Source organism: Monopterus albus, unplaced genomic scaffold (assembly GCF_001952655.1).
Source record: "Monopterus albus unplaced genomic scaffold, M_albus_1.0 scaffold83.1, whole genome shotgun sequence".
NCBI lineage: Eukaryota > Metazoa > Chordata > Actinopteri > Synbranchiformes > Synbranchidae > Monopterus > Monopterus albus.
Genome location: NW_018127963.1, coordinates 131,123 through 143,081, shown reverse-complemented (window position 1 = coordinate 143,081; position 11,959 = coordinate 131,123). Strand labels below are relative to the sequence as shown.

The 11,959-nt window shown below is 40.1% G+C and overlaps 2 protein-coding genes across 6 annotated transcripts in view; one reads left to right on the top strand and one right to left on the bottom strand.

Moving 5' to 3' along the window:
* Positions 1–67: 67 nt before the first annotated feature.
* On the bottom strand, positions 68–7,985 carry acot11b (acyl-CoA thioesterase 11b). Of its 4 annotated transcripts, none has more exons than XM_020606981.1 (16): positions 7,762–7,985; positions 6,979–7,177; positions 6,348–6,417; positions 5,803–5,863; positions 5,608–5,709; positions 5,392–5,527; positions 5,150–5,303; positions 3,975–4,094; positions 3,693–3,831; positions 3,526–3,581; positions 2,865–2,931; positions 2,678–2,761; positions 2,259–2,392; positions 1,148–1,279; positions 790–916; positions 68–614 (listed from the first exon to the last, which is right to left on the bottom strand). In XM_020606981.1, the coding sequence occupies exons 2-16, from the start codon at positions 7,163–7,165 to the stop codon at positions 456–458; spliced, it is 1,728 nt and encodes a 575-aa protein (XP_020462637.1). In that variant the 5' UTR covers positions 7,166–7,177; positions 7,762–7,985; the 3' UTR covers positions 68–455. The 4 variants fall into 4 exon arrangements, with proteins under 4 accessions (XP_020462637.1, XP_020462638.1, XP_020462639.1 ...); XM_020606982.1 differs by having other exon boundaries at positions 7,766–7,985; XM_020606983.1 differs by lacking the exon at positions 7,762–7,985 and having other exon boundaries at positions 6,979–7,752.
* Positions 7,986–8,654: 669 nt separating this feature from the next.
* The window catches only part of ssbp3b (single stranded DNA binding protein 3b), a 16,808-nt gene continuing 13,503 nt past the window's right edge, over positions 8,655–11,959 (top strand). For both annotated transcript variants that reach the window (XM_020607006.1, XM_020607007.1), the window contains exons 1-4: positions 8,655–8,891; positions 9,597–9,669; positions 9,819–9,880; positions 9,969–10,053. In XM_020607006.1, coding sequence (XP_020462662.1) covers positions 8,836–8,891; positions 9,597–9,669; positions 9,819–9,880; positions 9,969–10,053 — 276 coding nt within the window. In that variant the 5' untranslated portion in view covers positions 8,655–8,835. The remainder of the gene's footprint in view (positions 8,892–9,596; positions 9,670–9,818; positions 9,881–9,968; positions 10,054–11,959) is intronic.

Here is an 11,959-nt window from a genome sequence, read left to right as displayed (position 1 = left end):
ATATAAAAATAAATAAACTCGTAACTCTCTGCTTAAATCAAACAATTTAAAAACTTTATTCAGCGAAATAGAAAACAAACATAACAAAAGTATCTGTTTCAGACATATGTTCATCAATTTAAACTAGTTTCATGCCCATGATAGTTTGTGTAGTCTGGCCAATAAAACATGACTGTCTCAAAATAATACACTGCTGACATTGTATTAAATACTTAAAACTGTATAAGAAAATATGACTCTTTGACTTATAAATTAGTGTGGCACAAAGTTTTCCATCATATACTGACTAATAAATCTTTCGGTTTTAAAGCCGAAAGAGACTCAGAAATATTGTGTACACTTGCTTAATAACTATTAGTTTTGAAGAAAACAAGGAGCAAGTAAAGAAAAAAAACTGCAGAAATTAAAAATTAATGGCCAGGACAAGAGCTTTGTGATCTCAGTGTCCTGTTGTGTCACAGTGCAGAGGATGGCAGAGCAAGCAGCCTGTCCTTGTTGGCCTCCAGGAAATGGCTACATGCAGAAAACACACTGTAAAAGCTGGAGGAGAGGCCAGCGATGTCTGTGGAGATATAGGGGAGGACACCTGGTGTGGCCTGGTTGTAGTAGGTGATCTGAAAACAAACAAACAAAAAAAAACAAAGCAAAGATGTAGTACAGTCTTTTACAACTTGTAATTACTTTTATCTTATGCTGCAGTTGTGCTGTGTGGCGCTATAACATACAACGCGATACTGAGCTAATAGCAAATGTGCATGCCGAAGTGAGCACTCCTCTCATTTGACGAACCTTGGTGACAAAACTGGACTCTTCCCAGATTGTGAAGCCAGCACAGAGAATCTCTCCCCTGGTGTAGTCTTCAGTGGGAGGGTGAGTAGGCAACGTGACAGAACGCAGAGCGATCAGATATGGGTCACTGACAGGGACAAAGGGGGATAGCATCATGAGACTTTATAAAAGAGCAAGCAGTAGACAGTAATGCAATAACCTGACAGGTTGCATAACAAGATAATGCATAAGGAGGAATCAAGAAACATATGCGGTTATGTCAAAATGAAGGGAGTGGTCAAGTAACAAAGACGTGAAGATGTGAAATGACATGAGTAAGGTCGTTTTTAAGTGTTTATTATGTAGCGTTTTACAACACCTGGCATCACATGGCTTTCTCAGAGATGCAAGCAAGATAAAGTCCTGGCCTTTGCCCTCTTTAGTGACAGTGGGTGTAGCTACACGATAAAGGGTGTCATCCTCATCCACGTGGTTGATCACCTCACACTCTCTGCAGCAGACATACACAAAGGAATATCAGCATCTCAGACTGTTTTCTCTATCACTTGAGACAATTAAGTAAGCCAGTAAATTATCAAATTATGTTTTGCTTGTAATATAAATAGTGTGAACTTTCAGTATGTGACAACATACAAATGATTTGGATTTTATGCCAAAATAACATTGCATCTAACTTTATCCTTGTGTTTGTTGGTTGGTTGCTACTATAATATAATACAAATGAGGACTTTAAAGGATGTGTCTACTGATTTTCTATATCTCTCCTATTATAAACGGGTATGAGGAATAAAACACAGTGTTGCACTGGATAACACTGTTAACATGAACATGGCCAGTCTTGAGTTCATAACATACACTGCACTGCTGTGTAAATACTCACTGCTGAAACAGTCCACTGAGAAATGCACTATTTATTTCAGTTTGAGTACAATTTGCTAAAGCTTTTTCAAAACATTAGCTATGCATTTGTGAGTTGCTACATATTCAGTAGAAACAAGTGGACCTGAGACAGAGAGCCACAGACAGAACCAGGAAAACCCGAAGTATTGACAGACTAAAAGATTGCTGGTTTTGGTCTTTTTATGTGACTTGTTGACAATAATGGTAAATGGACTGTATTTATATAGTGCTTTTATGCACTGGCCAAAGCGCTTTACAGGGACATCATACACCATTCACACACCGATGACGACAAGGCTGCCACACAATGGCACTAGTCAAGCCACCGGGAGCAATTTTCGAGTTCAGTGTGTTGCACAGGGACACTTAGGCATGTGGGGAGACCAGGAGTCGAACCACCGACTTGCTGGTCAAAAGAGGACTTGCCCTACCTCGTGAGCCACAGCCACCCCATCAAGGTGATAATAGAGAATTACATCTTACATTTTTTGCTTATTCTGCTGTTGCAATGGGAGTAAGTTGCTGTGTCAGATGATGCAAAATGCCAAATATGTACACATGTTACTGACTCATAATGTGGGTCCCAGTCCTTTCTCCTCCTCAGGTCTGACAGTAGGTGGAATGTCTGCTCTGCTGAGATGCTGACATGCATCTCCACCTTGAAACACAACATATGGTTTTGCTCCAGTGTGTACAGTCGAACCTAAGGAATAGACATCAGTGAAGAGGAATGGGGATTACTGTCTATAAATATAATATTAATCAGAGAATATAACTGTATATATTTTGAAAATGACTATATTCAGGTCTTTCTGACTTGTGCATTATTCCACTACTTAATTAAATCATTGTTTTCATCACAGCCATTGTGACTGTGCTTTTTCAGCTTGTTCAAAATAACACAGACCACAACATATGTTGGAATCACAGCAGCTGTAACAATTTAACAAGTGATATCCTAGACAATAATAATAACAACAATACTGACCTTATTTTTCTCAGACGTTAATACCCAGTTGTTTCTGGTATCCATTAATTTCAGTGCTGATACATTGTTATAGCTTAGATATATCTGAAAAAACAAAGGACTGTCTGAGCTCGTGCCTGAGTACAGTCGCAATATGTGAATGGCTTTACTTAGCATGTGTGCCTCTATCTGCTGGAAATGACATTACCTGATTACTTGGGTCCCAGGGCACAGATAAAGGCACTTGAGTTTGTTTGGAGGACGTAATATATTTCCTATAAACACGTAAAGCAAAAATAATATAAAGAACTGTGATCTGACACATTTGATTATCGAATGCAGGAATAAAGACTATACTGGAGACAGGGTGTTTTACAACAGTGAACAAGGACCTTAATATTATTGACAGATGCTGCACAAAAGTCTGCACAGCTGTGACATACAGCTCTGCCAAGTCATGTGCTGCTGCAGAGTATTGTAAACAATGAATTCTGTAGCAGGACACTGGACAAACCAAACAATAATGACTCAGTTTCAGTAGTACATGTATTCATTTACAGTACATTATATACTACAATAGTTTTTTTCTTTGCATATGCTTTTTTCCACATTTTTAAATGATTCCTTAAGTGGAGGATGTTGCTTTGTGATGTACTATTGATATTACAGTATCTTGAGTGAGGCTTGAAAGTACTATATCCACTTACCCAACTAGTTGTGACCACACCTCTTGGTCAAACTCTTAATTCAATTATACAGTACATTACATAAGCCTGTTTGAGTTCTCTGTACCTGATAAAGAGAAATAAATGTTCAGCTCAAAACATACCTTTCCTAACTAACCTATCAACCTAAGTGTAGATACTAACCTATCAAGTCGAATCTTCCTTCTTGCAATGGCTTCTTGATAACGCCTTTTTCCATCCTGTAAAATACACAGAAACAAAATACAAAATGTGAACTTACTGAAAGCTTTCCTTTTATCTTTAGACTGTATTGCCCATTAAAGTCTCTCTAACCCAACAATGGAACTCACACCAGGTGCAGGCCGTATCCGTGGCAGCATGCGTGGTTTCCTGTCACTGTCAAGCACCTCAAAGGTCATAAAAGCACTATTTATATGACGCTGAGGTTCTCCGCCCTGGTAGGCCTCAGCACACACTCCCACCTCCATGCTAGAGCACACCATGGATGGAGGCACATGAGTTCACCAAAACACATGAATAAACACAGACGAAGAGTAAAAGCACACAATAGTAATGTTCAGTTTATTAGATGAGATGATATTTGCCCTTTGTGTGATAAGACTGTGGCTAACCTGTCCTTGAAGGCATTATTAACAATGGCTTTCAGTACCAGTCGGTCACCAATGTGAGATGGGCCACGAAAATGGAACATGTCTATGGTCCTCAGGGTTGGGTGAGCATTACACAAGCGACTAGGTTAAAATATAGAGGAAAAATCAAATAAGAACAGTTTGTTATCTTGTAGTAACTGATATATTTACTTTCTTGCTGAGAGTTAAATGAAAAGATCTATACCACTCTATTTGCCAATTAAATATGAAGCCACTGTACAACTGGCAGCCAGCGCAAAGACTGGAAGCAGGGGAAAAGAGCTAAGGCAGTTTTGTCTGAAAATTCACCTTCAAGCCTTACTAATTACCATGTTTTATCTCATTTGATTATCCTGGACAAAAACTGAAGTGTAAAAAAAGACACCTTGTGGGGTTGTGTGGGTGTATTCCTTGGCTAGGTACAATGTCTTCTTGTCAGTGTCTTCTTCTAGTCTTTGGTGGCTTACTGGTAACCTTATATGCTGCGTTTCCACTATTGAAACCTTATGAGCAGTACACCCTGTACTTTCCTTAACCATCACCAAGCGTAGCATCCGGGGTTGACACAGACAATCCTGCTTTGTTTTTCCACTGTATTTTCTCTCTGCTGGTATTTGTTTAGAGAAGGGAAGGGCTGCACCCCTGTGTGACATGCAGTCAGCTGTGTGTTTACACTGGTGCTTGTAATGCTAATACTTGAAGTGTGAAGGGGGGGTGCTGCTGAAATTTAGCTTCCAGATTGCATTTCCAAAGCAGGTCAAGTGTAGTGTAAACAAACGCAGAACCTGTTTTAGTCAGTGCGACATATTTCAGACGGTTCCTATAATGAAAAACCCCTACAGTGAAGCCACAACTCCAGGAAATCACTGCATCTAGCCAAGAAACAGTCCTGCACATAACCCCACATACTAACTGAGCTTTTTATTAAACAGGTGAGATTTCATTTGTGGGCTTTAGAGGTGCTGGTAGGTGGATTTTGTTACCAGGCTAGCAGTTGCCCCTGTTTTCCAGTTTTTATGCTAAGCTACCCTAACTGACTGCTGCCTGTAGCTTCATATTTACTACACAGACAGTGAAGTGGTATCAACCTAGTCTGATTCCTAGTTGAAATAGATTGTGAAAAATATAACTATATACCTTAATGTAACTATGTATACCTTGCTGCAATCGTAGCCACGTTCTCCATCCAGGCCATGATCTGGCCTCCAAAGGTGCTGACTTGGTGGTTGGCATGTGGTGGTAGCACTAGCTCCACACTCTCCACTCGCGTCCTCTCAGCTGGCAAGGCATCTTGATACTCCTGGCATTCGCCTGATGACAGTGCAAAAACAAGCAGCTTTAATCAGATTTTGAAAGATGCAGACGCTCTGCCGAGGACTGTGTTAGGAACACCATGTACCCAGTTGAGATGTGCTGCTACTAAGTAGGTCTGTAATGATCTCTGCGTGGATGAGCCTCATTCTCCTCCGCTCTGCTGCCAGGCTGTACTCCATCTGCTCCATTTGTGTGTAAGGAATCACCTGCTTCAGTTGTACCTGGGTATATGTAAGACGCAAAAACCAGATGATGGACAAGCTTTAGAAAAGTGCCTTTATGTCCATATTTTGCCTCTTACCTTTCCAGCTTCAGTTCGTCTAGCAACAAAGGTAGCAAAGGCATGGCAAACTTTCCACAGCCTGTCAGTGTAAAGGTCTTCACAAGTCACCAGTATGCCCACCTGAAATGTAAAAAAAAAGAAGACCCCTTTCAACACATTTTCTGAAATAAACAAAATGTCTCTATCCTGGAATCCAAAACAATATTCACCAACCTCCATACTGGATGTGAAGGCTCTGGTGACCTTTGCTATGATGGTGACAACCTTTCCCACCCTGAAGCATGCAGACACAGATTATTCTTTCTGCTGTCAACATAGGAAATGACCATGATCTAAACACAATATCAAACCTCTATTATGAGACATATTATTGAGTGAGCATCAAGACAACTTTAGTGATCAATGTTCACATTTTGCTACTTGTAACTAAAGAGAAATGTTAGTGACCAGCATTTTAATTCAGTAGCTAGAATGATCTGTAGAAGCATATACAGTAAGTACAGGAACCTTCTATTGATACATTTATTAATAAATGCATTTATTTAAACTCTATATGGTTTGTTTTAAAAAAATCAGATAATATGACTGTTAGTGCTTTGTACCCTCAAGCTTTGATGAAAGTTAATTATAAGTCAACATCTTTTGTGCAAGAACTGCATATGCCCCTTTTTGTTCTTCCCCATTTCAGCCAATGAATGCAAACCAGACTTCTGTTGAAGATACACCTTGTCAGAGCAGCATTAAGGCCAATTCCTTACCCTATGGTGTGTTCAAAATGGATGTCGTCCACAGAAGCAGTGATACAGGAACAACCGGCATGTCTCTCAGCTGGCAGAGTAGCAATTACACAAATATTTAGGTAGTGCAGCACAAAGCCATACAGCATCTGCATGTCAGGCAAATGAAAAGCTTATTTCTAATGAAAAGGTTATTTCTATAACATTTATAATATTTTTGCTATCCTTTCAATGCCTCTGGTTGTAACAGGCCATTGTGGGCAATGTAGCAAATAAATGAGCAGAGATTCAAGGCCAAAATTCAGCTTTGATGTAATTTTTTCACATTGTGATAAAGTGCATAGATTTCTCAGGTTTGCTGGGTTAATCAAAAACTAGTTATGAATGTAGTTACGGTTTCAGGAATTCTGGATGGCACATTAAACACACGCAGAAATGAGTTTTTAAGAGAATTTAATTTATACTGTATGGCCACCTCTTCTTGCTAATACTTCAGTGGACATGACAGAATTTTCTTGCAGTTATTATGTAGCAGTTACAATGAGAGTTACACGCAGTGAAGATGTAAGAAAACTGTGGCCATGTGAGAAGTCTCAGATCATCCTTACATTTTTAAATTGTAAAAATGAGAGATTTTCTGACCCTTTCATACCAGATAAACAGGCTGTGGAGTCCATCCACTTCAGCAGCTGCCCAACACTCAGCTCCCCATGGTGGTTGGCATGGCAGGGCAGCACGATCTGACTCATCTTCACTTCAGTGGGATTCCTGTACACTTCCTCACTCTCCTGAATGTACAGGAGGTCCAGCACTGTGTCAGCATCTTTCCCTGTTGACATAATAACTCACAACTAAAAAGACAAGATAAGAGAAAAATTAGCTACAGACAAAATTGTTGCCACAAAACATATAATTGGAATCTGTATTAATTTAGAATCAGCAACTCTAGGCTAAAACTAGACAACAACAAAGTTATTACTACAAATCTATTGAATCATTTGCATGACCGCCTTAAATCTGGAATTCTCAGCAAAGTTCTCCACATAACGCATTAAACAGCTTTTTTCTGCAACAATCCCCAGACCCCTGCAACATAAAGCGCTTTAACTAATCTGCAAAGTTTGTCGTCTGAAGAATTGCTTAACGTTTCTCCACCAATACACTAAATGGTGCATTCATGGGAACTGTTGCTAAAAACATCATGATCGAAGTAGCCCCCCCCTCCAGTGGGGCTCACGTGTGGTTGTCAGCTGACATTGCCAGGGACGACAGTGACCTCTAATTTAACTTCTTCTGTCCCAGTTAACAGTAGGATAAAAAAGCGTCATGCGGAAAACGGCGATATTTAACCCATCTTACTAATTCTTCTTATTCTGCCATAACATCTGTTAACACACCGACATATTTAACATTTAAAGCAACACAAATGGCTTACCCACGTTTAAAGTTTCCACTGACGATAAAGTTGAGATTTTAAAAGTGCCACTGAACGTCAGACTGAGAAACAGCAGCCTGAACCCCACATCTCCTTACATCACCCACTCGTCAGCAATTCAACAACATAGCCTAATAATAAACACAAACGCAGTTTGCGTTCACCACCACCAAGTACCAAAGAGTTTCTCCACTAGAGGGGGGGAGAGGCAGAGAGCCCGGCCCCTGTGGTGGGTACAGTTACGTCTCGCATTTTAAGGTGGAACTGCGGTCACCTCACTTTTAGGAGCGCTTAAAGACTCCATCCAGTATCTAATCACTGAGCAACGATATCTGACTGTGTATATCTTGTCCGCATTCTTATTTAAGGTTTTGTCACGTCGTTGAAGTAAAGGTCTAGATAATTTTTGATTCTAAAACAGTTTGCTCAAATAAAGAACATAGTCTTTATTCTGACAATAAAAATTAATATCATGTCATATGATATGTATCATTAAACAGCTAATAAAAATAAAACAGATAATGTGGAATAAAAAGTATTATATTACTTTAAATTTTTGGATTTACGGACCAAGGGTGTTGTATGCTTATAGATCGTATTTATAACCCCTAGAAGTAAATTTGCGATATAAATAATATTAGACTTGATTTGGCCTTCACTCACTTGGTAAAGGGGGAAATCTTTCCGAACTTCATATTTTAGAAATGCTGAAAGTGGTAATATATTTTAGACGATAAAAGATAAACACCTTGCCTTTAAGCTAAGATAAACCAAACCAAAGTCAAGCAAACAGTTACAGAGGCATTATTTCTTAATTTCTTATTTAATTTAAGATTATTGATATCGCAACGTCAAACCAGCCAATTGAACGCACAAGAGAGACCTTAAGGCAAATAGCGAGCTCTCATTGGCTGTCAGAATCCTCAGTCATGGCTGGCACCGCCTCTTCCCCTCGGACCAGGTTCGGTTGAGTCGGAGTGCGGTTGGAGTGCGAGAGGGTCGCGGCCGCGATGATCTGACAGATGTAATAGCGAAAAAAAGACTGAGAAGGCGGGCGTTCTCCCACACTAAACAATGTTCCCCAAAGGTAAAGGCACCCCGGTGCCGTCGGACAGCCAGGCACGAGAAAAGTAAGCTCAGAAACGTTTCTTATTGTCTATTTTCGTCTCGTAAGTTGCTCCGTCTTGTTCTCTGTTGTTCGCTGGACAGGCTAGCAGGAGGCGATTTCCTCCTACCGAGAACTGAATTGAATGAACCGCCTTGTCTCGCCATTCCTTCTCGGAGCTGTGTTTCTGCTATTTTTGGCTCTTTGCCGTTTCTTTACTCAGTCCCGACCGATTCCGGGTGCAGTTTGGTAGTGCTTAAACCCGCGGGTGTCTCATATTTTTGCGGTTATTCAGTCGAGAGCACCGACAGGAGAAAACAATAACATCGCCCTGCCACACAGTACATTGTTTTCTCTGTTGCGCTCTGTGATTGGGATCCGTTTTTATTTCCCTCAGCCCCATCAGTACCACCAGGATATTACACACAGCGTGTTGCTGCTCTGCTTTCTTGTCTCACATCACGACGTTAAATCATACTGCTGCTTTAGTACTTTCTTTTCCTTTGTTGTGAACCTTCACCATCTTAGCTTGGTTACATAGACCCCATTTAATTTTCTGGCATAGGCTATTTGGCAGCCATTGTTCAGAGGGCCTGTACCCGACTCTGGACACAAAGTGTGCCCGTGGAACAGCATTTAACCTGATGTTTGACGTTCATTTTTGCCATTTTGTAACGTTTTTCACCATAAATATAATCAAGAATTATACACATTTATTTATTTTGCACAGGTTGGCTCTATATGTCTATGAGTATTTGTTACACATAGGAGCACAGAAGTCTGCACAGACCTTTTTATCAGAGGTATGTGGAATTTTGATGAAAAGTTCAAACATGTTAGATTGTGCTTTATATCTGAAACGCTTATTTATATGCAGTGTTTTTTTGTGACAACAATCTTAAACAATTTTTGATTGACACCAACTGGTAATTTTTGAAAACTCATTCCTTAGATCCGATGGGAGAAAAATATAACACTCGGAGAACCACCTGGATTCCTGCATTCCTGGTGGTGGTAAGTGATTATATTCTTTTCTCCCTGGAAACATGTTCAGGGGTTGTTTGTGTGTTTTTGCTTACTTCATGACCTGTCTTGTCCACAGTGTATTCTGGGACTTGTATTGTGCTGCACCAGAGAGGAGAGAGACATGTGACCACTCCAGTGAAGCAAAAGCCTTTCATGACTACGTGAGTAGTGCTTAAACAGGGACTGTTGCACATATTGCTGTTTTCTGCTAAAGAAGACAACTTTATCAATGCTAAGAAGAGGTGTAAATAACACACCTCCAAATCAGATTGTGCAATGAGTCTGAATTATTTTTTTTGTGGGAGCTATCAAAACAAAGCCCTTGTTCTCTCTGTCAACGCTCAAGTCCTGACAGCATCTCTCACATTCTCCTTCAAGAGCAATACAGCTGCCACGCATCAGGTTGTTGTGATTCCTGTTTAGCTTGAAGAACTATCATGCTTCACTCTCATGTTTTTTATGCATTTTCTTACTGTTTTGCACATAGATTTAGATATGTAAGTGATTTAGTATCTCCCACTGAATCTTTGTACAGTATCTGTATTTATATGCCTAATGCAGTTGGGGATTGAGCAGTATTTTTTTTTTGATCTCTTGAATTTACAATCACTCATCATGTCCTGTTGATTGGTCGAATGAAGCGTCCAACAACGAGCTTTATAAGCTTCTGGGAAAATGATGCTGATGTCAGCATGTCCTGAGTCAGACCCGTTGAGTGCTGCCCTCTTTATCTAAACTACGCTCGATCAGCCTGCTTCAGTTGTGAAGACAAAAAAGGACCTGCTGTGTGTTAATCATGACTTCTACCACTTTGATTTTTGACAAAGACCCCCAGCTGTTATAACTTGTGGTAGCTCAAGTATATGTTGAAACATATTGCATGCAGTGGCTCAAACCTACTGGATTTTAAACTGGAATTTGGAGATGGTGCTCTGAACAAGTGCTTTGTTCAGTAACACATTGCTCCTCTTAGGTTAACACTTCCATATTTGCATGGTATTGGTGTTTTGCATCATGATCATTATGCCATTTTGGAGATGTGCTGCATTGTTTCCTGCTGTGAGCATTCAGAAAGAAAGTGGAAAATGCTTGTCAATGGCTTTTGTTGGTCCTATCCCTGTATTTCTCTGGTCATAAGTTAAAAGATTGCCAGAAATCGTGTAGCTGATATAAATAAAATAAAAATACTATTCAGGTTTTGCTGTACCAGCAGAGTAAAAGAAAGAGATTTGAGGTTAAGGAGTCCTCTTGGGATGTCTTAAACACAGCACAGTTTGTAGGTAGGTTGGTGATGTATCAGGCACAAAAGGGTTAAAACGGAGATGCTGGTCCTGCTCTTGGCAGATAGTGTTGTCAGGGTAACAGGCCTCCTGATCTGGCAGGTGACCTGGGAGCCAGGAGAGAAGCTTCAGCATGGCTTTGCCCTTTCAATAACTACATCCCTTATTATTTTAGCTCAAACAGACCAAGGAGAAGAGCATTTTGTTTGAAACTGGTTTGTCATTGTCCGCCTAACGTGCTTCATGGTAGTCGATTGCAATGTCTTTGATTGCATTTGGTTGCTTATTTTAGTAGGATGTGCTTTTGTGTTTGTGTAATAGTATCTTAAATTGTAGAAGACAAGAAGGTGGCATTGATTTCAGAATTATTCATTTGTTTTGGGAAATAATAATTCCAGACCTGATTTAAAGATTATTATATTATTAAAATTTATGACATCTTATGTGTCAAGTGAAAGGGTAAGAACGCCTGAAAATTACTTTGCGGTTTTCCCTGTTAAAATGAGGAAGTATTGTCAGATCAGCTTTGAAAGAATTAACAACACAAAATAAGCTGTGAGATTGCAGCCCTTGGTTTGACAGATACCATTTTCATAACATGGAAAACATTAGGCAAATGAGGGAGTAGTGAAACGTCAGTGCTGGCAGTATGCTGCTTTGGTGTGGAGTTTTTAAGACTTTCAGTGTGGTTGGCTCTCCCCGACATCTTGTGGTTGCCCTTTGCTCTGATTTTGGCTCTCCCCATGTTCATTTGTGGATGGTGGGGGGGGTGGGGGTGTGGGGGGGT